This window comes from Acinonyx jubatus, chromosome B2, assembly GCF_027475565.1.
Source record: "Acinonyx jubatus isolate Ajub_Pintada_27869175 chromosome B2, VMU_Ajub_asm_v1.0, whole genome shotgun sequence".
NCBI classification, from domain to species: domain Eukaryota; kingdom Metazoa; phylum Chordata; class Mammalia; order Carnivora; family Felidae; genus Acinonyx; species Acinonyx jubatus.
Window position 1 is genome coordinate 8329849 of NC_069385.1, and position 27993 is coordinate 8357841.

Consider the following 27993-nt stretch of genomic DNA (forward strand, 5'->3'; position numbering starts at 1 on the left):
TTACAATAAAAATCTTTATTTAGGTTTGGTCAGTACAGGTAAGATATACTGGAGTCACAGAGCAATATGCATTAACAGGATACAACAGTTCATAAAAACTGAGTAACTATGCACACAAATTTCTTAAACATTCAGTCACCTAAAGAGAAAATGCACAGATGTAAGGTGGAAAAAACTGTATCTAACACTGAAACTACTCTAGGACTCCACCAGCAAGTCCAGCTTTTAGTGAAAAACTACTGTACTGGGCAAACTTGGCAGTCATAAACCCACATCTACTCTAACAAGTCTGAATGGTGCAGAAGTATAATAACAGCATGAGGAAGAATGCCCGTACACAGCACAGGTTCTAGGATAGACACAGATTTATACAGACATCATTGTGTTATACTTTAGGGAAAGATTTCCATTTACAACTTCACATTAACTCATATAAAAATAACTTGACCCTACACAAAATGTCCTTTTAGCAACATTCAAGGTAATTAACTGTTACAATTTCCAAAGTGGCAGAGGTATTGAAGCAAAGGGGGGGAGGGGCGGGGAGGAAAAGAAAAAAACACCACACCCACAAAAAAAAGGCAAATTGTGACAAAAGTATGTGTTAATTTTCCGGACAGTATCCTCTCCCAAATTAAATGACACTGTATAAAAATTTGTTGGAAAAAATATTACAAAACTGAACCCTGTACATTTACACTTGAGTCCAAGCCATTCTGAACGTGGCGGGAACCCGTAGTTCGGTTACCTTTCCCACTCACTGTTTTCTCCTCTTGAGGGTCAGGATTGGAGTCTGTGTCATTTGAGTGGTGTGTGAGAGAGTTTTCACTGCCCGTGGGAGAGTCTACACTTTCATACCCCGCACTGAGTTGATTTACGTAACTACCACCTCCTCTGCCAGTTCTCTCCTCTGAGCTGTTGGAGGCCTTATTCCCATTCCCTGGAGAAGAAGGAAAGTCATCTTCGGCTGTGTCCCCCTCCCTGTGAAATCCAGACCCAGACGTCCTCTGCCGGGAGGAACTGCCATTACTTGGTCCGTTGGCCAGCCGGCTGCAGTCTTTACCTGTGGCCTCCGCCTGTCCTCCAGGCTCAGAAGGTGTAGTCCTGCTGGTACTTGGGGCTGGAGCCTGAGACTGCTGTTGTTGGTACTGAGCCAACTGCTGACGCGTCTCTTTCAGCTGTTGCTGAAGAACTAGAATGGTGCTCTGCATACCCTCGACTTCTTCGTCAAGTTGAATGATGAAGTCATTCAGTTCTGTGCAAAGGAGAGTCAAACCTACTTTAATATCTCTGAAAACAGATTTTAAAATATTGCTTAGCGCCTGCCACAAAGCTAGGCAGTCAATAAATGTTTAAGTGAACAAATACAGGTCTAAAACTCACAAACTATTTCAAGCTTTTGCTTAGAATTTAAAAATAGTCATTCAAGAACGAGTTTGTTTGGGGTGGAAGTAGGGGTGGGGGAGACTTGCTTAAAATATCTATAAAGCAACTAAGTTCCAACTGACCCAAGCCATCTAGCCATATACAACTCATTATAGCCCACAAAATCCACTCCACATGGGTTTACCTCTGGGCCCACATGGCCAGTCCCCTTACTCCTTATTCCTCCCAATCAGTGTCTGTCTCAGCTCCACAGCAGGTTCAGCCCTAGGAAACAGTGGGTCCTCTACTCTAACACTCCAAAGAGGCCTATGCTATAACAAAGGACTGTCCCACATCCAAAAAAAAATCAGAGAAAATAACTCTTGAAAACTGATAAAATACACATGTCCATTAAATCCTAAAAAGCCTTGGGAGAGGAAAAAGTCCTTCACTACTATACTGAAATCTATTTTCTATGTTTACGAACAGTAAGAGCTAACAACTATCACTATGAAAAGATACTTTGAAAGATACTACACTGACTACTGATCTTCACGATTAACGATCAAATATACTAATTCTCAATTTAGTTTTCATTGGTGAGATATTTTAGGTACTATTCATCCTTCCTCAAAGAGAAGAGAAACAGAACAGATGCAGCTACACTTGCCCAAAAAAAAAAAAAAAAAAAAAAAAGGTGTGGGGGAGGCGGGCGGAGACAGAGACTGAATTAAGTTTTACCTTTAGCAAATTTAAGTATTACATTACATGTTTAGCAGCACCTGGGTGTCGCTTAAGTGTCTGGCTCTTGATTTCGGCTCAGGTCATGATCTCATCGTCAGCAGACTGAGTCCCACATCAGGCTCAAGTTGGGCGTGGAGACTACTTAAGATTCTTATTCACTCTCTCTCTCCTCTCTGCCCCTCCAGAGCTCATGCTCATTCTTTCTCTTTCCAAAAAAAGTTACATCTTATTCACTAAACAGGACCTTAACAGGTACAATCAATCAATTCTTTATATTTAGACCACTGGAAATAGCCAAATACCTCCAAGATTTACACTTACAGAGAAATTGGTTAAATGGAGATTAACCCCCTTTTAAAAACACTGACTTTAAATTTGTCTACGTACAGCCTTATGTTTCACCAAATTCCACCCCTCCAAAACCAAAAACTTCTCGAAATTTGCACAATAAACAATTAGGAGGAGGGGGACCGCTAAAATTAAAATGGCTTTGCTACTCAACTAGAAAACTTTTTTTAAAGTTTATTTAGAGAGAGAACAAGTGAGCGGGGGAGGAGCAGAGAGAACTCTAAGCAGTCTCCTTCCTGTCAGCAAGGAGCCCAATGTGGGGCCTGAACTCACAAACCTGGAGATCATGACCTGAGCTGAAATCAAGAGTCGGATGCTTCACCAACAGAGCCAACCAGGTGCCCCAGCTAGAAATGTTTCATTTGTAATTTTATAGAACTACTGGCAGAGATTAGCACATACAGAATCTAATCTATAATATTCATGCCTGGCAAGTTTTTTAAAGCCAGTGCAAATTTAACCAAACTTTTCAAAAATCCCCTTACCATCCTGACTGCTTTTAAGCTCCTCACTATATTTCTTCTGTAAAGCCAACTCTGCTTCAAGTTGTGCAATACGTCCCTGGGACAGCTGCCTTCCAAGTTCTTGATTCTCCTGGATAAGCATTCGACACTTCGCCATTAACTTTTTGCCTGTTTGGCTGCAAAGGAAAGAGCCATCCATCACAAAATGAAGACAAGTTTCTACAACCTTGTTTACTTGCAATTATTACAGCAATAGATGTAACACGTACAGAATGTAACTGTCACAGCAGATGCCTCCCTATAATTACCATCTTCTCTTCTGGAACACGTCCATCTTCTGCATTTCAGTATTTTGCCAATACAGCAGCAAAAATAAACCCTAAACAAAAAGTACCCAAATGGCCACATCTTCTATTACACTAATAATTAATTCTGGTATCTATTTTCATCCCAATTTATCATTTGTAATAGAAACAAACCAGTTAATTAACACCCATCTCAGATGTATCAGTATTAAGAAAATACTAAGGTACTTAGCTTGGAACAGTAAAGTTCTTGAAAAGGTAAAGACAGTATCATAAGCAGAGTATATTTATTCTTGCTAAAACAGCATTTGATGAGGATGCCTCTTAATAAGGTGTTCTCACAAGACGGTTTACTGCAGTACGTGAGGCATATTCAGTAACTGTTTTTAAGGAGCCATTTAAAAAAAAACCCGTTAAGACTATTTCCATTCACTAATCTTCATTTAACTTTATTATATACTTCTGAGCTATCTTCGACTGTAAACATAAATTAAAAAAAATTTAATATTGATATGTGGTTAAGATTTTATTCATGTTTAATAGGTTATCTTTAGAACAGAAAACTAAGATTGGGATTACTTATCACAAATAACATTGATGTAAATATCTGCCAAATTAGGGGTACCAAACTTTCCACAAATTAGTTACCAAGGCCCAGGGCAACACTCCATAAAGACTACACACACATACACAGCAACTGCAAAAATGCAATCAAACGCCTTGATAACAGTCTTCAATAAAACTTTACAGCTTTTCTTTAGCCTCAATAATAGAAATGATCACCTCTAAAGGGATCTGATTTAAATACATAATTGTGATATTACCTGACACTTGAATAAGGACAGTCTGATATTTTTAACTTTTTTTTTTTTTTTTAAACTAAGTAGGCTCTACACCTACACCCAAGTAGGCTTGAACTCATGACCCCATGATCAAGAGTCGCATGCTCCACAGGGATGGTCTGGTATTCTTGTGATGGCGTTAAGTTCAGAAAGACTTAATGGGTTAAAAAAGTTTTGCTGACATTTCCTGTCCTTTCCTTCCTTTAGTGGGGCTTTCACTTGCCTGATACATTACTTCACAATGCATCATATCCTATTATATAAGCCTTCAGACTTTTTAAATGAGAGCATTTTGTGGAGTGCCTGGGTGGCTCAATTGGTTAGGCGGCCGACTTGCGGTTTCAGCTCAGGTCATGCCCTCATGGTTCGGAACTTTGAGCCCCTCATCGGGCTCTGTGCTGTTAGCACAGGAGCCCACTTCAGATCCTCTGTCCCCTCCCCTCTCTGCACCCTCCTCGTTCTGTCCCCAAAATATTTAAAAAGTAAGTTATGAGAGCATTTTGTAAGTGATTCTCATTCTTTGACTCAGCGTTCTAGTGTTTTTTATCCATTGTATATACTCTACCCTAATTCAGGGGTAATTTAAGCAAAAGTTCGTAAATTAACTTTCTCTGTGGTACAGTGAAACCTGGGTTACTGCTGCTCGGAGCAGCCTCAGGTGAAAGCACTTGCTAAGGGTTTTATTCTCTCTATGGTAACTCTATTAGCTGGTGTTCTTGCTCGTTGCTACTGTAGCTCCAGACTCCCCCTCATTTCCCATCAGTACCCTCCGACTTTGGCTTCCACTGAACAAGAGTTTAGAAATCCAGTGAGGAGTTAAAAGATGGGCACCACTGTCAGGCAGCGCGCTCCTCCCATGCCCTGCCCGCGCTCCCAAGTTTGTTTTCTTACAAAGTCTATAGCTTCAGTGTTTTCCAACTAACCTGAAAATCCTATGTGAATTTAATAAAGATTAGAAAAAAAATACTGGTAAAACCAATACATTAACTTGTGACCTGACTTAACCTCGTATAAAGTACCACAAATTCTAATAGAAAAAATGCTTCCTTTATGGTCATACCTTTTAATAAATGCCTGTTATAAGATAATCCTATCACTTCTAAAATTAGTGATTACTGAAACAAGTCTTAAAACACTTTACCATTTTACCATGTCATGTGAGATTTATATTGTGTTCATTACATCCTCCAAAATGGTAAGAGTTCAATTACCAATAACTGTCTTTGGAATAATTTTCTTTAATTACACCCCCCACCCTGCCCCATAACCCATTCCTAAAAATCAAATAATCCCAAAGAAAATATGAAAGGAAAACAGTCTTGAGAGAAAGATTTATAAAAAAGAACAGACACTATACATTGCTTTATGATCACAAGGAAGGGGGCCAGGGTATCTGAGACATGTACACACAATTGCCTAAATGATTAAATGCAAAACAGAACTGTCAAAATAAATGAAATATACCTCTCTTAAATACTCTAAAATATATGCACTGTTACATGTATGAAGTATTTCAACTAAAGCAAAGAAGATAATTTAGAGAATCTTTCTCTTTCAAAATTAAAACAGAATAGGAAAATGGGGGGGACCCATAACCCATTCTATTTGAATTACTCCAGACACAGCACTGATTAATAAGCACTGTTTCAAGTTAATGATGTATTTATAGTACCATTTATACCCTATTCTTTACAGAACAAAAATTCACTTACAGGTGATTAAAATAAATTATGATTTCTTAATACAATGGAAATATTATGTACCCATTAAAAATGAAGTAATCTAATAAAAGAATGAAAAAAACGTGCAAGGGATAAACTGTGTGTGTGTGTTAGGGGGAGGGGGACACCAAGCTGCAATCGTGTATGTACGTTCACATTTGTTTAAAATCAATGTATATAAAACGACTGTATGTGCACAGAAACGATCTTGACGATACCCAAGAAATTTAACAGTGGTTACTGTTCCTGGAGAACACAATGGGGAATGGCAAGGTCACATCCAGAAGGGACTCTCATTTTTTGTCTCCACCTTTCTTCATGCTGTTCCAATTTTATACATGAGCATGTATTATCTTATTAAAAAAATATTTTTAACCCCACAGAGAAAAACCCCCACAGACCTCACAATGACTCTTACCTAAGCAGTAAAGAAGGATGCTAGCCAATAAAATTTGAGTACATGTTAATAATACATTTTATGAATTATTTCTTGACCTACTAAAAGTACATAGGCCATTTCTACTGTGATCTTAAATGGCATAAAATATATACAAATGCCTTAATGCGGCACATTTTTGTTTACTTACCCTCCAACCCCACAAATAGTGAGAATTTTAGAAGCGGATTTTCTTGCCGTAAAATCACACAAACCACTTCTTCAACCCACCCTCTGCCCCACAATCAGTTCCCTAAAGCACAAACATATAAGATACTTACAATTGATTTGAATGGTTAAGAGAGAACTTAAGTCACCCTTGTTAAAACTGCACTTAAGCGTTGGGACAATCTGGAACATTTATCTTCCACTCATCTTAGACTCCATTATCACCAAGTGAAAATTCTCATTGGTGACTTAGAGAATGATCTGACGAAAAAAATTCACCTCCAGGATTGGATGGAAGCATGAAGAAATAATGCCTCATTTATCTAAATGATCAAATGAATTTGCTAGAAATGATCACTATACCTTTTTTTCAATTCACAAAATGTCTCACTTAGGCCAGCCCACAGTTCCAATACATTATTTCCCCAATCTTCTGGCAGGCACCCTGTGAAGCTGTCCCACATGAATTTCTACTGCGATACCCTGGGACAAGGTGTCAAAAAGTAACAAGTGTCAAGTCTCCTTGTCTTTTATGATACCAGCTGGAAAAAAGTAGGTCTTTAAAAACGTGACACAGAGCCTTTTCCTTCACTTTGAAGAGCATGGCAACAATTTTTCCAAAATCAATCTGCTCTCCACAGCCCCCCAAAATCAAAATGTTAAAAGTACAACAAAATCATCATAGTATTCCTTGAACTTAAAAAAAAAAAAAAAAAGAAAGAAAAAAGAAAAAAAAAAACCAACTACTTCAAGGCACATTTAATTTAATATCAAGAGTGCAATACAAAAGGCCCCAAATACAATGAAGGAAACACATTCCCCCATTAACACCAACGACAATACTCTTTCAACATGTGCCTGTTGAATGGAATGGGGATTTAATTTCACTACTGAAAAAAATAACGCGGTGAGTCTCATCACAGCCAATATCCTTATACAATCTAGTAGTGAAATGAATGTTCATAATGCTTCAAACAGTTTCAACCTGGAGTTTGATACCACACCTTTATGTTTGTACAGTCCTCAATAAGATTATCTACAGCATTAGCAAGAATTCAAAGAACAAACCATTGATTAAACCCACATTGATTTAAGGCTCAATCAAGTAATATAGAGCCCCAAACTAAACGGTTATGAACTACTTGTACTGACATCTATTATTTGATTCTCTCACAACTATTAGGTTGGTTCCTTAGCAAATGAAGCTCTTTAAAGGCAAAATTCACCTCATTTGAGTTTTGACCCAGAAGTTCAACAACAATCACGAAGTCCACAGTCTTATTGGCAAAACTGATATACAGTGTCTCTAAGTCACTATGCTCAAGGTTAAGAGCGATGCATATTCCATTTTTACATTTTACTGGAATTTTACATGTTCAATTCATGATTTTAAATCTCTAGGTTTTCATTCCTCCAAACTGTCTGAAGACACAGTGTGCCACAGACTTAAGACTTCTGTTTCTCCCTCTATTTTCTTCAAACAGAAACATTTCTCAAGTGTCTACATGTTCTAGAAGGGGAATTTTTCGGAGGTGGCCACTTCTTCGGAATAGTCCGACGCCATCAGGCCTCTGAAGCAAGGGGAGGGGGAAGAGAAAAAAGCTGAAACACAAGGTTCATCTGGTAAGTTTTACATTAACCATTACAAGCTGGATAGTGTAAGAATGTGGCTTTTTTTGGCTCAAAAAGTCTGAGTCTTGGTGTGGAAACGAGTACTTGGCTGTCCCACCACAGCTTTCTTGCAGTGGGACTGTCAGGGAAGTCTTGACTGGGGAGTATGATTTGTTTACCTATCAGGCGTAAACTTCCAGGCACTCAGTTCATTTTGGGCTTGTTCCAGTTTGTCTTTAGTCTGTTCCAGTTCACCTTTCATTTTTAGGAAAAACAAGTTGATCGCTGGGTCTACCATTGTTGATCTCAGTTGGGCAACGCTAGGCTGCTGGACTTGCTTGAGGTACTGGATTTGAGTCTGTACAAAGTAAAAGAAACAATTACTACCAAATCAAAGAAAAGATACACAAGAAGGTGGCGTAAAACCCCTTTTGTTCACAGAATTTACCAATTTATTAAATCCTTCCTCCTTTAATCTTAACATCCTCTAGAAAAAGTATAAATTGTAAACAACTTTTTAAGGTATGTAGGAATTAAGGCTACAATTGCATTTCCATATTTGGAATCTTTAAAGAGGCTGTATCTTACTTCGCAACCAAAGGATACAAAAAATCAGTTATATTTACTAAAAATATTGACACCCCTAGAAAATTGCCAAGTTTAAAATATTATCTAAGAGTACAGTAGTTTATTTGTATCTATGGAAATTATTCTATGTATATGTCTCCTAAAAATATACCAAGTACAAGATTATAACTTAAAATACACATTTGTATTTCCAAATTTAAAAACACACCGTGCTTATATGAGGTGGTATTACAGCTTTATAAATAGCTCAAGTGAAGATAAAGTATATATTCATTTTTTTCCTTCTGAGTAGATATGAATCACAGAATTATATAGATAGGTGGAAGGTGACTGACCAAATCCAAACTGCTCATTTTTGAAATTAAATAAGGCAAATGTCCACGGATACACAGTTCGGTGCCAGAATGGAGACTAGAATCTAGTTCTCAAGCCTCCTGACTCCCAGTCTGGGGCTTTTTCCACCACACCAGAACCCTTCTACTTACATATGAAACCTTCAATTTCGACTTCAGCTGTACTATTACTAGCACACTAACATTACATTTCTAAAATATGAAATACAGTTTATTAGCATTAAATGCATCACTTTCTTCACACCCAAAGTAGTTTTGGTTCAAGATCCTGCTGCACACTAACACTTAAAATAGGATTAAAGCAAACAATTTATAAGCTGCTAATTTCTACCAAAATTTAGCAGCAAGTACAAATATGCTATGTGGATTGGAAATATATTTACTATTTCACTGAGCAAACAGAGGTAATTTTTTTATTTAGCGTAAGGAGATTTCTTAAAGTTACTCATTAAAAAAAATTTTTTTTCAATGTTTGTTTATTTTTGAGAGAGAGGGAGAGAGAGAGACACAGCACGAGCAGGGGAGGGGCAGAGAAGGAGACACAGAATCTGAAGCAGGCTCCAGGTTGTCAGCACAGAGCCCAACACAGGGCTCAAACTCACAAGCCGTAAGATCACGACCTGAGCCGAAGTTGGATGCCCAACCAACTGAGCCACCCAGGCGCCCCAAAAGCTACTCATTTTTTAAAAAACATTTTATTTTTGAGAGAGAGAGAGCATGAGTGGGAGAGGGACAGGGGTGGGGGGGAAACACAGAGGATCCAAAGTGGGCTCTGCGCTGCAGCAGCTCGAGCCCTATGCTGGGCTCGATCTCCCAAACTGCGAGATCATGACCTGAGCCAAAGTTGTATGCTCAACCAAATGAGCCACCCAGGTGCTCCTTAAAGTCACTCATTTTAAACAAAAAAGTGCAGCTGCTTATTTAACATAAGACCAGTTGTTAAAATAACTGAACAGGAACAAAGCATGTCATACAGCACATATCATCCACTGTGATCCCTAAGAAAACATGCCTCTCCGAGATGGACATAGTTACTATTTAGGTTTACAACGTGAACTGCCCTCATCTGCCATAGATAATCTTGTCCTTTCCTTATGTTTTTGTTCCTACCACCCTTTCTGCAAAATCTTACTCTGTAACTAACTGAAAACGAGCTGGTTCAGCTGACATGTGAAGGGGAAAACTATTAAAAAAAAGTATGACTGGAAATGGTTAGATTCTAGTTGAAATAACCTTAAAAACCTAGGATGAGAAGACAAAAGGGTAAATGAGCATCACAAAAGGCTCTGATCAGGCATGATGTTACCAAAACTGTCTGTGCCATAGCATAGCTGGAGAACAATAGAAGTGAGTCAACAGTATATACTGTCTAGGCAAGCAGTAAGAAGTATGTGACCTAGGTGTTGTATGAAAGGAGCACTCACTTGACAAGGATGGAAGAGGCCCTCGGGCATGACAACACATATGGTTAAGGCACTGCCACCTATTTCGTGTCATCTAACCATCGTTAAAAAAAGGTACATGAACTAGGATGTCAAGAGTAGGGCTCAAGAAAGAATTCAAGACACACTGGCGCTAGGAGATATTAGCACTGGCACCCTCCAATCACACTCTACCAGCGGTTTGTATCTTGCAGATAAGATTCTTCCATTGCATGTATAAGCATCTGGCACAGTGCCATGCAAACTGACCCAAAACTAGGTAGAATCTAGAATCCTTACTATCAAAAAAAAGGAGAAAAGAACTTAAGAGTTTTGAGATTGGGGTGTTACCTATAAAGAAAGAAAATTAGGGGCGGCTGGCTCAGTCAGTTGAGCACCTGACTTTGGCTCAGGTCATGATCTCACGGTTCGTGGGTTCGAGCCCCGCGTTGGGCTCTGTGCTGACAGCTCAGAGCCTGCAGCCTGCTTTGGATTCTGTGCCTCCCTCTCCCACTCTCTCTGCTCCTCCCCGCTGACTTGCGCTCTGCTCTGTCTCTCTCAAAAATAAACAAGCATTGGGGCGCCTGGGTGGCTCAGTCAGTTAAGTGTCTGACTTTGGCTCAGGTCATGATCTCGCGGTCCGGGAGTTCGAGCCCTGCGTCGGGCTCTGTGCTGACAGCTCAGAGCCTGGAGCCTGTTTCAGATTCTGCGTCTCCCTCTCTCTGGCCCTCCCCCATTCATGCTCTTGTCTCTGTCTCAAAAATAAGTAAACGTTAAAAAAAAAAAAAAAAAAAAAAAAACCAAGCATAAAAAAAAAAAAAGAAAAAATTATATTCAAACTATTGGTGAGACTTCTTGAAACCAAGTGTCCAGGTAAAAAATACAGCCAAAGGTGGGGGGTGGTCAAGAGATGAAAATATAGAAAGTGAAGGTGTGTGATTACTGAGAAAACAAACTTTACAGGAAGTAAAAGGACTGTGACTGAACCCTGAAAAACATTTTTTTAGTGAGGAAACAACTAGGAACAGGACTGTGTCCCATTTATGATCAGAGTCTCCAGTGACCAGAATATTATCTTTTGCATTAGATTTAATAAACAATGTATCAGACCAATGGAGATTACACAAAAGAATTCAAGAAAATTTCAGATTTTCAGGCTGCCTGTCTGGCAGTTGGAAGAACATGCAACTTGACCTCAGGGTCATGAGTTTGAGCCCCACATCGAGTGTAAAGATACATTACTTTAAATACAAAAAATTTTAAGAAATTTCAGATTTTTAAAATTAGTAACAACATGGATAGAGCTACCTCTATTTTACATAACATATATACAAACACTAAATAAAAAGGAATAACTGAGACTACTGAAGACAGCGTAAAATCAAACCTAAATCCAACCAGACCTAAATGATCAAACATGTCAATGGATTTCAGATCTGTGTACAAATGAAAGCTATTAACAATTAAAAGCAGACATGGCAGAGGTTGCTGATACCAGGAAGAAGTTTTTTTATGCACAGAGAGGTAAAGAGAGCAGAGGAGAAACAGCTTGCTTAGAAAGGAGCAAATGCTCCTTATACTCTCAGATACCAACCTACTAAAAAACATCTGAATCAATATGCTGATTATTGTATCATGGAAAATAACTGAAAACTTTGAACTTCCTGGCCATTGAAAAAAACTTCAAATCCGACAACAGGGTGATCGCCCAAGATTTTACAATTTGCATATTTATAGCATGAAGCTGATCTATCTCAACAAAATGTGCGTTTATACTTACGAGCAAGTATATAAAATTCGCTAACTACGAATACATGTCATAATGCAGACTAAAACCCAATTTCGCCAAAAGACTTAAACCACTTGAAATACTCACAGTACACTCTTGCATCTCTTGCTCCTTGGTAGCCAGTCGCATTACTAGGATGTTTTCCCTGCGGGCAGACTCTTGCTGTTGTTGCTTTAGTTTTTCTTCAGACTCTCTTAACCCAGTTACGTCATTAGCTGATGATTAGAAGAAAAAAAAAAAATCCCCAAACATTAGGACATATAATTTCAAGATCAACCTGATCTACCCAAATAAAGTTCCGACTGCTTCTGTCAAGAATAAAAAAAACAAAGGCAAAAAAATTCATCTAGTCTTTAGTTTCTATCCTAATGTGTTCTTGATCACGAGTGCTCTTTCAGGAGGCAGTGGTGTTAGAGTGGCCCACAGCCACCTCATCCTACATGGGATTACATTATTCTTGTCCGATCCATCTCCCAGAACATGGGAAGCTTCATTATTTGCATCCATCTATACTGTAACACACTGACAAAGTCCTGACTATATTGTTTTTAACCTATTCAATGTAAATATGCCAAAAACTGCACGATTATTACTTTAAGCTCTCATAATGCTAATGTGTGTGGATTATAATATAGTCATATAGTAACTGAAACTTCAGGTTATTAAGCTTTCTGGACTTGAAAAACTATATTGTCCCCCTCCGCCCTTTTCAATTTTTGAGAGAGCGAGCGAGCAAAAGCGCGCGCGCGCACACACACACAAGCAGGGCAGTGACAGACAGGGAAACAGAGAATCCCAAGCAGGCTGTGTTGGGACACTCAACCGAATGAGCCACCCAGGTGTCCCTATATTATATTGACCCTTTCTAAAAAAGTTTATTTACTGTGTGTGTGTGTGTTGTGTGAGAAGGGGGGGGGGGGGGGGGGAGACTGAGAGTGCATGTAGAAACAGAGAAGGAGCAGAAAGAGGGAGAATCCCAAGTGGGCTCCATGCTCACAGCACAGATCTCACAAACCAGGAGATCACGACCTGAGCGGAAATCAAAAGTTGGACGCTTAACCGATAGAGGCCCCCAGGTGCCCCTGTATCGTTTTTTATGTTCACAAATAGTATGTTATTCTTAACTCAGTGACAAGTGACAAAAACTAAAATGGCTTGAAACTAATAAACTTTGTTGGTATTATTTTTCAGCAGGTTTTGAAAAATCTGTAAATATATTTATTGTTACACTTGAAGCTCTTACAAGTTTATTGTGTGTGCTTCTATGTACTTCCTTTCTAAGACTAATAACTCATGTTTCACTTCCAATTCTTCTGCGGAAGCAATGAGGGACACATCAAGGAAAGTTCAAGTAGTTGTTGAGTTTCCCCATCTATGCTCTCAGACACTTGTATGTAATTCTACTAAAACAGTCTCGCTATCATATGATTATTAGATGTCGGTCTTTCCCAAGAACTGCACACGAAGGGAATTAAAGAAAAGAGATCACGGCTCATTCACCTATTTTGCAGCAGCAATACAGTGAATGCTTGGACAGAATTCTGGAATGAAATGCTTGAATAAAAATTACAATTGCTGGGGCGCCTGGGTGGCTCAGTCAGTTAAGTGTCCAACTTTGACTCAGGTCATGATCTCAATGCTCCTGAGTTCAAGCCCCACATCGGGCTCTAGGTTGAGAGCTCTGACAGCTCAGAGCCCAGAGCCTGCTTCAGATTCTGTGTCTCCCTCTCTCTCTGCTCCTCCCCGACTCGTGCTGTCTCTCTCACAAAAATAAACATTAAACAAAAATTACAGTTGCTTAGTAAAACCAATTATCCTGCAACAAAAATTTTCCTTAACAAAAATCTAAAAGGAGATATTCATGTAATCTTCAGGAAACTTAAAAACTTACAATTAAGATCTGTGTATTTGCCCTCCAAAGCTTGGACGTATGCTTCATATTGTTTCCATCTAGCACAAAAATAAATTCACATATTAGTTGTTACACTGATATTGCTTTTACTAAATTTATAAATTTATAAACTTATAAATTTAAGTAATGCCAAGAATTTCACCGCATGATTTTTAACCAATAATAAAGTTAGTCACTTCATTATTCCTTCTCAACTTATAGGAACTAGGCAAAAGGAAACACAGAACAAAGTGTTCTCTGCTGAGAATATACTAAGTGTGCTCCTCCAGGTCAGTTCATGGGCCTTACAGGACGCTGTCACTGATGCTCAGCACATGCCTGGATTAAGAAAGCTGAGTAAACAACTCGCTTTCAGATATGCTGTCCACCTCAAACAAATGGCACCTAAGAAATGTGCCCACTTATAAGGGACTCAAGGTTATCTTAGCTCTTTTCTGAAAATATCACGTGACTCCATTTATTTTTGCCCGTAAAAAAGGGGGGAGAGAATATACTCTCTCTCAGAACTATTCTTTAAAGCGTATCTAATTGGCAGAAACAATCTGCATAAATGCCATACGCTATGAGAGTCTAAGGAAACCTTTCTTCCTTGCTATATTCCTCTACCTTCAAAATACAAGCTATGTTAGCTTGGCTATTATTGCTGATAAACAAGGTCCCCAGACTTATGCTTACGCAACAAAAAGTAACCTGCCCCAAATGTCTACTATTCTGCTCTTTTGAAGAGCTATGTTTTCAAGCTGCTCTTCCGTTACAGCTATTCAAAATTTAGTTGACCTCTGACCCATGTGGGGTGGAGTTTAGGGAGGAGAAATCCTGCATGCTCAAAAATCCATGTATAACTCTGGACTTTCCAAAAGGCTTAACTACTAATAGCCTACTGTTGACAAGAAACCTTACACCAGTAACATACACACTTGAATAACATGTATTTTGTGTATGTATTATATACTATATTCTTATAATAAAGCCAGAAAATTTTCCTAGAAAAAGGGAATATTAAGAAAACAAAATACATTTCAAGTATTGTACTGTATAAAATCTGCACGTAAATGGACCCACACAGTTCAAACCTGTGTTGTTCAAGGGTCAACTGTACCCTTGATTTTAGAAAATCTTTCTACAAAACCTCAAAAACTTCTGAAAACTTTGCTACGAGATATTAACATTACAACACAATGAACAAAAAAAATTCCAGGATACCAAGCAAATTCACCTTTTACTGTTCATACTACTGTTCAGTCAAAGGCATGCTTATTTTTACGGGCCCTACAACCTAGGACACAAACAGGAGTTTCACTCAATGTTTGGAGATGAATAAACATCTTTTGTGGAAGCCACATTAACAACTATTTTAGAGGAACAGAAAAATATAAAAGCTCAGCCAAAAACATCCTTATCAAGATGACAGAAAAAACACAGAACAGTTAAATAAGCAGAACTTGATTTAAAATCACCAGGAGAATTAATGAGGACAAAAATTCACTTAAAAGTCATAGGTGAGAATTCCCTGAAGAAAGAGAAGTTAAACTGACCTCAAGAATATAAACTGCACATGACTTAAAACCTTAAAGGTAACTTAATATAAAAAATTGCTACCATGAGTTTTATTAAGATCATAGTACTGATTTCTCCCCCTACAGATGAATCAAGAAAAAGACTGCACACACCAACCAAATATACAGAGAGAGTATCAACATATGAATGGCAGTATTATCATAAACAAGGGACTGACTACCTCAGCAGGAAGATAAGAGTGTTTTAGAATACTATGGATTTAAATTTCATGTGCAGGAAAATAAATGTATGCAATGGAAAAAATGTCCTCTGCACGAAGAAGATAAAAAGCTTGTCTACAATAGAGTAGCTGAAGGAGGTGGGAAATTATCAGATTCTAGTTAACAGTGGAACATGTCATCTGTGCCTGCCCATCTTATAAAACACCTTTTTTCTCTCCCCTACTTCCAGCCAATTAAATTTACTTATTCAAGTAAAAATCACTTGGAAAGTTCTAGAGAAAAAAGTTCAGTGACCTTGGCAAAGGTGCCCTGAAAAATCTTTGTTCTAAAAACTATCATGTAAAAAACTTACCAAAGTAATAAAATGCAAAAAGAACACATTTAAGTTACACAACACAAAACCAGTGTTGATCATATTTTACATTAAAAAAAACAAAAAACCCTTAATGCTGTTCTTGACAATCTGCTTTCCAAAGACATTTACAGAATAACCATAGAAATTCAGAGCTTAAAGTAACCTTTAAAAATAATTTAATTCAACTCCTTTAACCTGCAGATGAGAAAATGGATATAGTTAAATGAGCTGACCAAAGTCAGTTCTGAGAAAGAGTAACTCTGCCTATCAGCAAATGATATATGTCTTCCATAACTGACTTGTCATCCTTCAGGACTACAACTTTTTCACATGTTGAACAGAAAAGGAAAAAATAACATCAAAACAAGTCCATATACTTGTTAAACTAAAAGCCTTCTGAAAGCAGGGTTATTCCCCATAGCCAAGTTATACACATGGAGTACAAATGCTTTCAGTTAAAATTCTGAGTATCTTCCCTCAAGAAAACCTCAAGTTACCTATTAGTCTAGAAGCTACCCAAGCTAGTACTTTAGTTCTGTGAAGTGTTATACTTCCTTCAATGTTTACACAATGAACAGACCATATTATGTTCGACAGTACATTAAGTGATTTGAGGATGCATTAACGTTAAAAAGAAAAGTCTAACTTGAAGATAATTACAGGGTAGAATCACAGTATGTTCTATAGAAAGTGCTTTATATTTTTGGTTAAAAAAATTTTTTTACCTTAGAATTAACTCATCTCGTGCCATAACTTTGAAGTCTGTTTCACTCAGTCGAACCTATATAAAGAGATTTAAAACATGAACTGACTGCTCTTCCTAAAACTTTTTTTTCCAAAGTTTATTTTTATTTGAGAGAGAGAGAGAGAACGCGCACGCACACATGCCTGAGAAGGGGAAGGGTAGAAAGAGGAAGAGAAGGAATCCCAAGCAGGCTCCACGCTGTGAGCGCAGAGCCCAACACGGGGCTCCATTTCAGGAACGATGAGATCAGGACCTGAGTCGACATCAAGAGTTGGACGCTTAACCAACTTAGCCACCCAGAAACCCAATTCCTAAAACTTTTAAATACTGAATACTACTAGTTCTTATATTCTTCACATTTTTTTTATTTAAACAGGATCGTAACATTTTAATCCCTCATTTCTGTTATTAGCATTACCCTTATTACTAAAATCACACAGCACCCCTCCTAAAAGGAGCTCTGTACTGAGATGAAACATTTCCAGAGCCTGAGACTTAAATGGCTCAATATATATTATGTTTTTTTAAATCTTATTTTATTGAAAAGAAGTTCTTCAAAAGTGAACTACTTATCTTTAATATAAGCATCATTCTTAAGGAAATGCAAATTACAACTCCAATGAGCTATCACTACACATTGATTAGAATGGCTTTAAAGAACAGTAGTAACACCAAATACTGGGTGTCATACATTGCTGGTGAGAAATAAATTTATTTTCATACAGAAATTTGTATGTGAATGTTCACAACTTTATTTGTAATAGCCCCCAAACTTCCTTCAACAGGTCAAATTACAATATATCCAAACCCTTGGAATACTGTATTTACCGTTAAGAAAGAAACAGTCTATGGATCAACTTGGGACAAACCTCCAGAAAATTTTACTGAGTGGGAAAAAAAAGTCCCAAAAGACATATATACTGCATAATTTCTTTGGTGTAACATTTGTGAAACAGCAGAATTACTAAAATAGAGAACCGATTAGTGGTTGCCAGGGCTTTGGGATGGAGAGGGAAAGGATGGATGGGGCTATGGAGGAGTGGCAAAATGGAGCCTTATTAGTAATGGTTCGGTTGACTATTTTCGTTGTGGTGATGGTTACACTTAATTACCCACGAAGAAACTGCACGGAGCTACACACACACACACACACACACACACACACACAGCTCTGTGGATTGTGCCAATGCCAAGTTCCTGGTTTTCATATTGTTATACAAGATTCTGATAGTTATGCAAAATTAACCCTGAAGGAGGCTGGGTGAAGAGCATACAGAACCTTCCTGTACATTTCTTTGCAACTTCCTATGAATCAGTAATTGTTTCAAAATAAAAAGTTAAAAAAAAAAAAATGAGCACAATATTCCAACTAGCTGAAACTGCTTTGTAAATTGAGAAACATTGTGTTTTCTCTATACCAAATGAAGACTATACAGGTGAGACACCTCTCCTACTTTAGTATGAAATTAATGCTTTATTAGTTTCCTTTTTAAGAAACTTGCTTCAAATTGCAACACTAACCAGTATAATAGTACTATCATCAAAAGGAAAAGGGAAAATCACTGTACCAAAATACATTAAAAGTCTAACAAAAAGCACACAATTCTGATTTATATTAAAACACATTACAATTCTTTATTTCATGAATAATTTAACTTCAAAACTAAAGACGAATTCCCATAATACCACCTTAAGTGTTCACTTAAATACTCACTGCTTAATATGTACATACCCTGCTTTCCCACTTGAATTGTAAATTACTTTTAGGAAAATGTTATTTTGTAATTCTGTGACTGACTAAATTGAATTAAGTTAGGGATATAGGACAAGGAGAAAATAAGACTAGAAAACAAACTTCAGATAAAAGGGAGGATCTAAGAACTAGCTGTAACCTTTTCTTGAAAAACACAGAAGCGGTTTTACCACACAACCAAAGGGATTTAAAAAGTAGGAAAAAAAAATAAGCAACTTATAAGAACTTGTGAAGGAATCTTTTTTGACACTTATAGTCATGTAGATGGAATTACTTGTAAAACAAAGATTAAGAGTAGACCATGGAGATAAAAATCTCTTAAAACCTCAAAATATTCTAAAAATACACTCCCTATAAGATTATGTCTAACACATTATACACCCACAATGCTATTAGTGTTATAAGGCAAAAGAATGAACAATAAGCAAATAAGGACAGTCCCTTTAATTCTATTAACCACCCTCCCCCCCCCCCCCCAAACACAGAGTGCTTAAAAAACTGCTGAAAAAAACACACCTTTTTGGGAAGAGGTTCCTCGTTGGTCATCTTGAATCCTAGGAAAAAGAGGCAGAGAGCAGAGGTTCGGTTGATTTTCTCCCAGTTAAGGTAGGAACAAAATATACTGGCTTTTCTAAACCAATTAGGGAACTTAGGTAATCACTAGGTTATTTATTTAAAAACCTTTTATTTCATAGGTTTTTTTTTAAACGCTTATTTATTTTTGAGAGACAGAAAGAGAGACAGCGTGTGCTTGAGCGGGGGAGGGGTGGAAAGAGAGGGAGACACAGAATCTGAAGCAGGCTCTAGGCTCTGAGCTGTCAGCACAGAGCCTGACAAGGGACTTGAACTCACAAACCATGAGTTAACCGGTGCCCCTAAAAACCTTTTATTTTTTAAGTTTTAGATTTACAAAAAAGTTACAAAGATATCACAGGGCTCCAGTTTACTCCACACCCATCTTCTCCTTTGTTAACATCTTTTGTTACTACTGTCTTTAGGTTAAGAATTCCTTTGTAGAAAAAACTGATCATTCCTTTTGATGTTCCCATAAAGGACTGACCAGAAATGTAACTCTCAATGCATTCTTACAACTGTCCTATGAGAAAGAGAAACCTTACGGAAGCAATAGCTTTGTACTAAACTCAGATACTGACCTCAGGCAGTATCCCAGACATCTTCCGCAAGAATAGGAAGGGTAGTACCAGTTGCTAAGTCTTTCCTTTTACAGCATTAGGTTGCTATAGTAAAGTAGAATCTGTCATCATCGTGACAATTCACCATTGTACAATGAATATTTATATACATTATATACTACACCTTAATAAAAATATTCCCAAACTACTTAATTTTATGCCACAGAATTTATGTCAAGTTAGCTTTTTATAAACGTATACAAAATTTACTGAACCCAGTTGCAAAAGACAGGTTATATAGAAGAACTACTCTCAGTAACTTTATTATGCTTATTGAAAACACTTTGATACCTCCTATTGTTCAAATAAGGACACAAGCAAATTTAAACTCATTCCTAAGTTTTATTTCCAACAGCACTGTCATGAATCTTCCCCTTATATTTTAAACTTCCTTTATATTTATTTTACTTACCCACACTTATTACAAATCCCAACGATTAAACATTCAGCCAAAAGGAAATAAGTTGCAATGATGTAACACACAGCATGGTAACTATAATTAGCAATACTGTACTGCATGTTTGAAAGTTGCTAATAGAATAAATCTTGAAAGTCTTCACAAGGAAAAAAAACTTTCTAACTGTGGTAACAGATGGTAACTAGGCTTACTATAGTGAGCTTTTCACAATATATACCAATATCGAACCATTATATTGTACATCTGAAGCTAAAGATACATCAATTATACCTCAATAAAAAAATTAACCAAAGAATTTATAATTTAAAACTGAATTATTTATTTATTGAGAGAGCATGGGCACCCACACACACACGTGGTACTCAAACTCAGCGAGATGTTGACCTGAGCCAAAATCAAGAGTAGGATGTTTAACTGACTGAGACACCCAGGTGCCCCTAAAACTGAATTTTTAAAAGCTACTTGACTTCTTACTATTTGAGAGTCCTCAAAAGGAGATAATCTTCCAATATCACTTTTTATGTTACATACAATCCCAACTGTGTAAATCAGACATTCTAATCATATGCTGCCATTAAAACCTCATTTTCAGACTAGATAGAGAAATCAGTGTTAAAGAAATCAGTACATTTTAGAAAAAAAAACCTGTAAGTTGGTATTACATATTGCTGGCTTAATTCTTCCTTCTTTAATAATTTTATCATTGGGGGCAGAAGGCAAAAATCTGAGGTTATCTGTTTCTGAACTAAGAAGCTGACCAAGTCGCTGACCAAAACCTATGAAGACATGACCATTATTTCTATGATATAAAATCTGTATATTTTTCTTTCTTTTTTTTTTTTCCTTTAAATGGGTCCCTGTTTACTTTAGGCCTCTTGTTGCCCGGTGTATACTCTCTGCTGGAAGTAACAGACAGCTGCTTAGTGACTCTCCTGACGTGATACCAGTGATTCCAATCATCTGGGAAACAAACCTTCACCATGTTTGTCCTCAGAGGTCTACTTGTATGTTCAAAGTGTACTCACTCTACTAGACTGCAACCTACTGGAACCCAGAAAGCAAGCGTGGCGTTTCCTTAGAATTTCCCATTTGAGCTAAATATAACAGGTAAATGTCAATAAACTAAATAACTTTTAAAAACTGATGAAGGGCACCTGGGTGGGTCAGTTGGTTAGGTGTCTGACTCTTGCTTCCGGCTCAGGTATGATCTCAAGGTTCTTGAGTTCAAGCCCCTTGTTGGGTTCCAAGCTGACAGAGCAGATTCCAATTGGGATTCTCTCTCTCAAAATAAATAAACATTTAAAAAAACCTACAAGACAATTCCAGCCCTCTGAACTTCTAGCCATTTTTAACTAGTATACATGTGCCTCTGCAAGTCACTACTCCTTCTAAAGGCACCCAACTCACTCAAAATAGTGCACTGATCCCTACTATCCCCTCACATCAGGCTTTATGTTTCTTCATAGTTCTTATCATAAGCTGATTATTTTGCATACTTATTTGTTTCTCCCAATTATAAAATAAGATCCATTAGAATTGTTTTATTCACTGCTGATGGCACAGTACACCGGAGACACGCAAACATGCTGAATGGAAGTATGAACAAATGAATTTGCTTCAATTACCAATGAAATCATAAAAGTGAACTAAATAAGCCAATCTAATTTCCGCCCCCCCCCCAAAAACCAAGATGACCTACAGTAAAAATCTTGAGAATAAATATGGAACCTAATATAACAGATACTGTGATAACACTGCTATGAGTGACAGTTTCAAAACTGCTAGATTTATCACTGTGGATAGGTAATCCACAGTATTGCTAAATGGGCACCACAGCTACTCAGAATTTTAGTTGTAAAATTTAAGCATTATGGCTGTTATTAAACATAAATTCCAGTTTATAAACTAGTAAATGCTTCTATAACATGACATTTTCCCCCAGATTGGTTCATTCTTTTAATACGTATTCAGATTATTCCATTAAAATAAAATTAAACACTTAATTAGCAATGAATAAGCTAAACTGTTTTTAAAGGGCATTTAAAGGACTGGGAAACACATGAAATTCTAATAACCCTGCTTTTATCTAAGAGAGTGGCAAACTTTGAAAATAAAAAAAAAAACAGAACTTCTGAGCCCATTTTGCCCAACCCAAAAAGGATTACCACCACCAAGGCTCAAAACTATTCAGCTACTTCTAAAGATAAACACTAATCTTTAGCATGGTGACCAGCACAAAATAAGCAATTATTAGTTTCCTTCTCCCCATCAAAAAAATAAAAACTTTCAGTCGCTACTTCTTGAAGAAACTGAAAGGAGAATTCACAGGTTGAGGATAACTATCAAGACATACTCCCATCTTTGTTTCTAAGCCCCATTGCAGAATGCTTGGTGATCTCCAATCTTTAGAATTCTAAACAGCGAGCTGTTAAAATTTTTAACATTGGTTTATGTTCTCTTTCTTTCTAAAAAGTTTGATGGTGGGCAAATTTTCATTACACACAGCTTAATGAATATCTGTATTCTCTTTATAAAACTAAATATGTAAATTTGTGACATACATCAGAAATAAATGTAGTTTTTGTATAAAGGTTTGCATTGCATGTCGATTCTCAGAGTCACAGGTCATTCCACACGTTATAGGATATGTATGTGGCTTGGGAATTCAAAGTATAAGCATTTTGAAAGAAATCCCTCCCTGATTTGTAGCTGTTGAAATGTCACTCTTTCCTTGAGAATCCATAATATGCCACAAGAGTCAAAAGCAAAAAAAAAAAAAAAAGGGAAAAGGCAAATTAGAACATATTTAAATTTAAAAGCATCAATATTTAACTATATAGTCAAAATAGAACTTGGTTCTCAAATTTGTCTTTCATATTACATGAATGTACTAAGAAAATTATTATTGCCTTAGGCAACTTTTAAATTTCAACTGAAAAGCACAATAGCCATCTAAAATCAATTCTAGATTCATAAAGACAATGTTTATTCCAGGTTCTTAGAACCATCTACTTTTGTATCAGAAAAATGAATGACTGAAATATCTAGATTTAAATTCAGAATCTTGGGGGGGTGGGGGGGGGCCGAAATGAATATAATATTAAGTGCTATGAGTCACATGCTTAATAATCAAAACTTTCCAAAATCAAAGTTAGTCCCCATCTTCTAGATGATGAAAATGATTGAGTCATCTGGTGATTAGCTCTGGTCAAAACAGCTATTAATAAATTGGGGGTTAGGACCCCAAATGCCACACCTCTCAAAAGTTGGTAACTGATTAAGATGGATTATTCTCCCACTCTCCCATCGTCAATAATTATTAAGCTTAACTAATCTAAGAACATAAAAAAAGCAAAATAGGGGGCGCCTCAGTCGGTTGAGCGTCAGATCAGGTCATGATCTTACAGTTCGTGAGTTCAAGCCCCACATCTGCTCAGTGCCGACACCTTAGAGCCTGGGGCCTGCTTCGAGTTCTGTGTCTCCCTCTCTCCTTCAAAAATAAATAAAAACATTAAAAAAAAATTTTTTTTAATTATGTAAAGGTTTCAGTTATTCCTATGGATTAATTCAGGGATAACCTCTTAAATTCAGATCTCAGAACTACCATGTACTCTTAATGCCTTAACAATGAGAAACATTTAATGATGGAGAGTTCAGTTTTGGTTGGCTAGGTGCCTAGCATCCCAGATCCCAGTACTTCCCTGGCTCTTAGCATTATGACCCGAAGTTATGCAACTCTGTTCTCTCTTAGGCGAACACCAGCCAACACAATTTAAGAAAGCATGTACCTCACTGAACCTAATCATAACTAAACTCAAGAAACTAATAATCTGACAGCATACAACATCGGGTCTGTGGTAGGTAAAAAGGGTACTAATTAGGAACTGGAAAACCACCTTTTCCTGATTCTTATCAGTCATGGATCTTGAACAAGTCACTTAACTCTGGGCTGCAGTCTCCAAATCAGCAAAAAAAAGGATACCAATTTTGCCTGCCTCACATAGTGTTGGAAATCTCAACATCCAAGTGCCATAAAAATGCTACACAAATGATTTTTTAAACAAAATATCAACATTAAAAGTTTAATATGCATTAAAAACAATTAAACCAAAACGCAACAACTACATTGTCAAGACCGGAGAATATTTATAGCTCGGAGTTCTAATCTGATGGACCAGCTTAATACCCAATGGAATATACTATTATGGGAATACTGGAAAGTTTTTCTGATAATCTGAGTATCAGAAAACAGGTAAAAAAAAAAACATAACTTAAAAAACAAGCATAAAACCAAACATTATCTGGATATTGTTTTGCTAATTAACGGCAAAATCTTCTTTGAAGAGCGAGGTAACATAGTTATATGAAAATGCTAACACCATATCAGGCAAAGGTTATTTTCTAGGGGATTCTATACTATATACATACAAGTACATACGTACATACAAGAACACAAAGGACTTTGAAAGCTGTAACGTACTGTACAAATTATTACAGCTCTCGTCTCCACATCGTAGAGCTGCCACAGATTTTCTGTATCGCATATACCAACTCATTTCTAACACAAAAAATATTCTGAGCAAGTAGGACTCAAAATTGAATCAGGAAAACTAGATACTACTAAGTTCTATAAATTACATAAGCTAAGTAAAACATCAACAGTGCCGGGGACACATTTTTATTATTACTTTCGTCCTTTGGGACTTAGAAATTTAGGTAGGTTGCTTAAGGTCTGCCAGTGAGAAAGGAGAATCCTGATTATCTGGCTATAGCTACCTGTTTAAGACAAGGTAAGCTCTAAAAGAACTCCCGAAAGGCACGCACCCAAACCCTTCAAATTTAACTTCATCCTTTATCACATGCCACCTGGTGGACTGCAATTTCTTTCGCCGACTAGCCTCATCAGATGCTACTGAACGACAGGAGTAAACAGCAGCCTTGGAAAGACCCAAGGTGAGACCCCGAAATTTCACGAAAACCTCGAATTCAATAAAGAATTTTTTCTTTACTCAGAATGCATGCAATCATTCAAAAATGGAAGTCTACAGGAGGACGCAGCTGCAGCAATAACCTACTGCGCGACGTGAAATTTGGTCCACGGCTTTCCTTCCCTTAATGAACTCGTTAGTGCCGCCAACCCTCGGGATCCCGCGGAGAGGTGGGAGGGGGCGACACCGAGGCGGGGACACGACGCACACCGAGGGGGCGGCCTCCCGGTATCGCCGGCCCGCGGGAGCGCCTGCCTCGCCCCCGGGACGGAGGCCGAAGGCAAAATGGCCTCGGGGCAGCGGAAGTGTCCCCGCAGGCGAGAAGAAAGCGCAGCTAACGGGAGGCCGGCGGGCCAGGGAGCCCCGAGTCGCCCTCCGGGCTCTGCCCACCCCTTACCCGGGTCGGCCGCGCCTCAGCCCCCGGGACCCGGAGATCCTCGCGGCCGCTCCCGCCGGCGGCCCGCACCTACCTCTCCAGACGGAGGCCGCGCCGGCGCCGCCCAGTCACATAGGCCAAGGCCGCGCTGCCCGCTCACCGCCCAGGCGGCCAGACCGCGCTACCGCCGGCCCCCGCGCTCCTCCTCCCGCCGCAGCCCCGGCGCTCCCCTTTATTTGCGGGTCTCGCTGCCACAAAATGGCGCTGAGGGAGGACGCGAGGCCCCGACGCCCCACCCCCTTCCCGCTCCTCCCGCCGCCCCGCCCCGCCCCGCCCCGCGCCGCCCCGCGCCGCCCCGCGCCGCGCCGCCCACCGCCCGGCCCTAAAGCGCCGCAGCCGTAGCCCGCCCTCATCGCCGCCCGGTCCTGTCAGCGGCCGGCTCACTCACCGAGTCGCTTCCCGGACGCGGCCGCAGCCCCCGGCCCGTCACCAGGCCCCGCCACGGGGAGGAAAGACGAAGGGACGGCACCCGCCCAGGCGCTACGGGGGGAGCTGCGCCTCGGTGGCACGCCCCACAGCCTCCGGAACGCGGCAAATTCAGCAGGGGCCGGGGGAGAAGAGGGCCGCAGGGAGGGGTGGGAGGCGAGGTCGGAGGTCAGCCGCGGGGCATCACGGGAAGGGCGGTGGGGGTCGCGATTGGCGGCGCGGGGCGAACGCGCTGGCCGGCCACCTGCGGCTGCAGCGCCGCCTGTGGCGGAGGAATCTGGGCCAGGCGGCGCGTGATTGGTTGCTGTATGGTGTAGCGTCCATCGGTGATGCTTCCGCGCGCTGGCGGGCCAGGTGCTACCTCGGGAACTAGGCCGTGGGTGGGTCGGTTTAGGCTTGACTAAGCCGTGATGTTTGAGGCCTCAGAAACCAGCGTTCTGTCTTCTGTCGTGAAGCGCAGCCTCCTGGCCTCTTGGTCCGTCTCCACCTTGACATCTCGTGGCGAAACCGAGGAGCTATTGTCTAGGGGATGGGGGTTGTGCCTGTGTCAGCAGCTCTAGGGGCACCTTGCAAAGTCAGAAACTAAGGGAAGGCGAACCCTGTGAGTTTCTAACGAACCAGATAAGTTTTGTAATTTGAACATACTCCCTTACGCAAGACTTTGTCACCCGGACCATTGCATAAGAACGACAGTGTTACCTGCTAAACGTGAAACAATCTCTTACACGTCCTACAAGGGGTCAGAAATTCTTTTGATTGATCTGCCTCTTATCCGGCTTTGCCAGAACTGTTTATCCCTAAAGGAGGTGTCCTGAAATGAGGGGATTTATAAGGATAAGATTAAAGTGTACTCCAGATGGTCAAAGGGATCATGGCATATTCCCAGATCAGTATAGAGAAAATATTTGCAACTCACAGGAAATCTTGAAGACTGAAAAAGACCACAATCCGAAGAGAATTTTTGGGCAAGAACTTGAACAGACAATTCACAGCAAAGAATATCTATCAGTGGTCCTTAAACATAAAAGGCTGTTTGTCCTCACAATGGAAACGCACGTTGAAATCACAAGGCTCTGGAGAAACAGTGGTCATAAATTTTTTGGTGGCAATGGGAAAATCATTGAAGCCCTATGGGGTACCAAAATTATATTGCATCAATTCTTACATCTTGCAATTCTGCTTCTAACCCTAACCTTATTCTGAGAATACACCTCCACAAATAGAAACAACATGTAGGCAAGATGATTTGTTGCAGCATCATTTGTCATAACAAGAGTTTGGAAATAACCCAGATGTCCATTAATGGGGAACTGTTTGGACAAGATACAACCATACAGTGGAATACAATGCAGCCATAAAAAAAAGAATGAGTTGCTTTGGAATGAGCTTGTTTGGAAATTTGGAAGGGTATCCAAGAAACAAAAACGGTTACCTACAGAGGTTTTGAATTAAAAAAAAACAACTTTTTTAATGTTTATTTATTTTTGAGACAGAGAGTGAGCAGGGGAGGGGCAGGGGGAGAAGGAGACACAGAATTCGAAACAGGCTCCAGGCTCTGAGCTGTCAGCACAGAGCCTGATGCGGGGCTTGAACCCATGAAGTGTGAGATTATGGCCTGATCCCAAGTCGGATGATCAACTGACTGAGCCACCCAGGCGCCCCTGGTTTTGAATTTTTAAAGTTTTATATAGATGAGGCGCCTGGGTGGCTCAGTGGGTTAGGTATAATCCAACTCTTGATTTCAGCTGAGGTCATTGGTCTCTTGGTTCCTGAGATGGAGCCCCATGTTGGGCTCTGCACTGACAGTGTGGAGCCTGCTTGGGATTCTTTCTCCTCTCTCTGCCCCTCCCCTGCTTGCATGTGCCGTTTCTCT

General features: G+C 39.1%; 1 protein-coding gene and 1 pseudogene across 3 annotated transcripts; one reads left to right on the forward strand and one right to left on the reverse strand.

The window, feature by feature from the left end:
- WTAP (WT1 associated protein) lies at positions 1-26377 on the reverse strand. 3 transcript variants are annotated; one of them, XM_027056523.2, is made up of 8 exons: positions 26083-26377; positions 19176-19213; positions 16887-16942; positions 14047-14105; positions 12243-12370; positions 8184-8362; positions 2943-3097; positions 1-1255 (listed from the first exon to the last, which is right to left on the reverse strand). In XM_027056523.2, exons 2-8 carry the CDS (start codon positions 19203-19205, stop codon positions 672-674), a joined length of 1191 nt encoding a protein of 396 aa, XP_026912324.1. In that variant the 5' UTR covers positions 19206-19213; positions 26083-26377; the 3' UTR covers positions 1-671. The 3 variants fall into 3 exon arrangements, with proteins under 3 accessions (XP_026912324.1, XP_026912323.1, XP_026912325.1); XM_027056522.2 differs by lacking the exon at positions 26083-26377 and adding an exon at positions 25729-25920; XM_027056524.2 differs by lacking the exons at positions 1-1255; positions 2943-3097; positions 26083-26377 and adding exons at positions 7141-7964; positions 25729-25920.
- LOC113599003 (uncharacterized) lies at positions 10346-10458 on the forward strand (annotated as a pseudogene).
- Positions 26378-27993: the final 1616 nt, after the last annotated feature.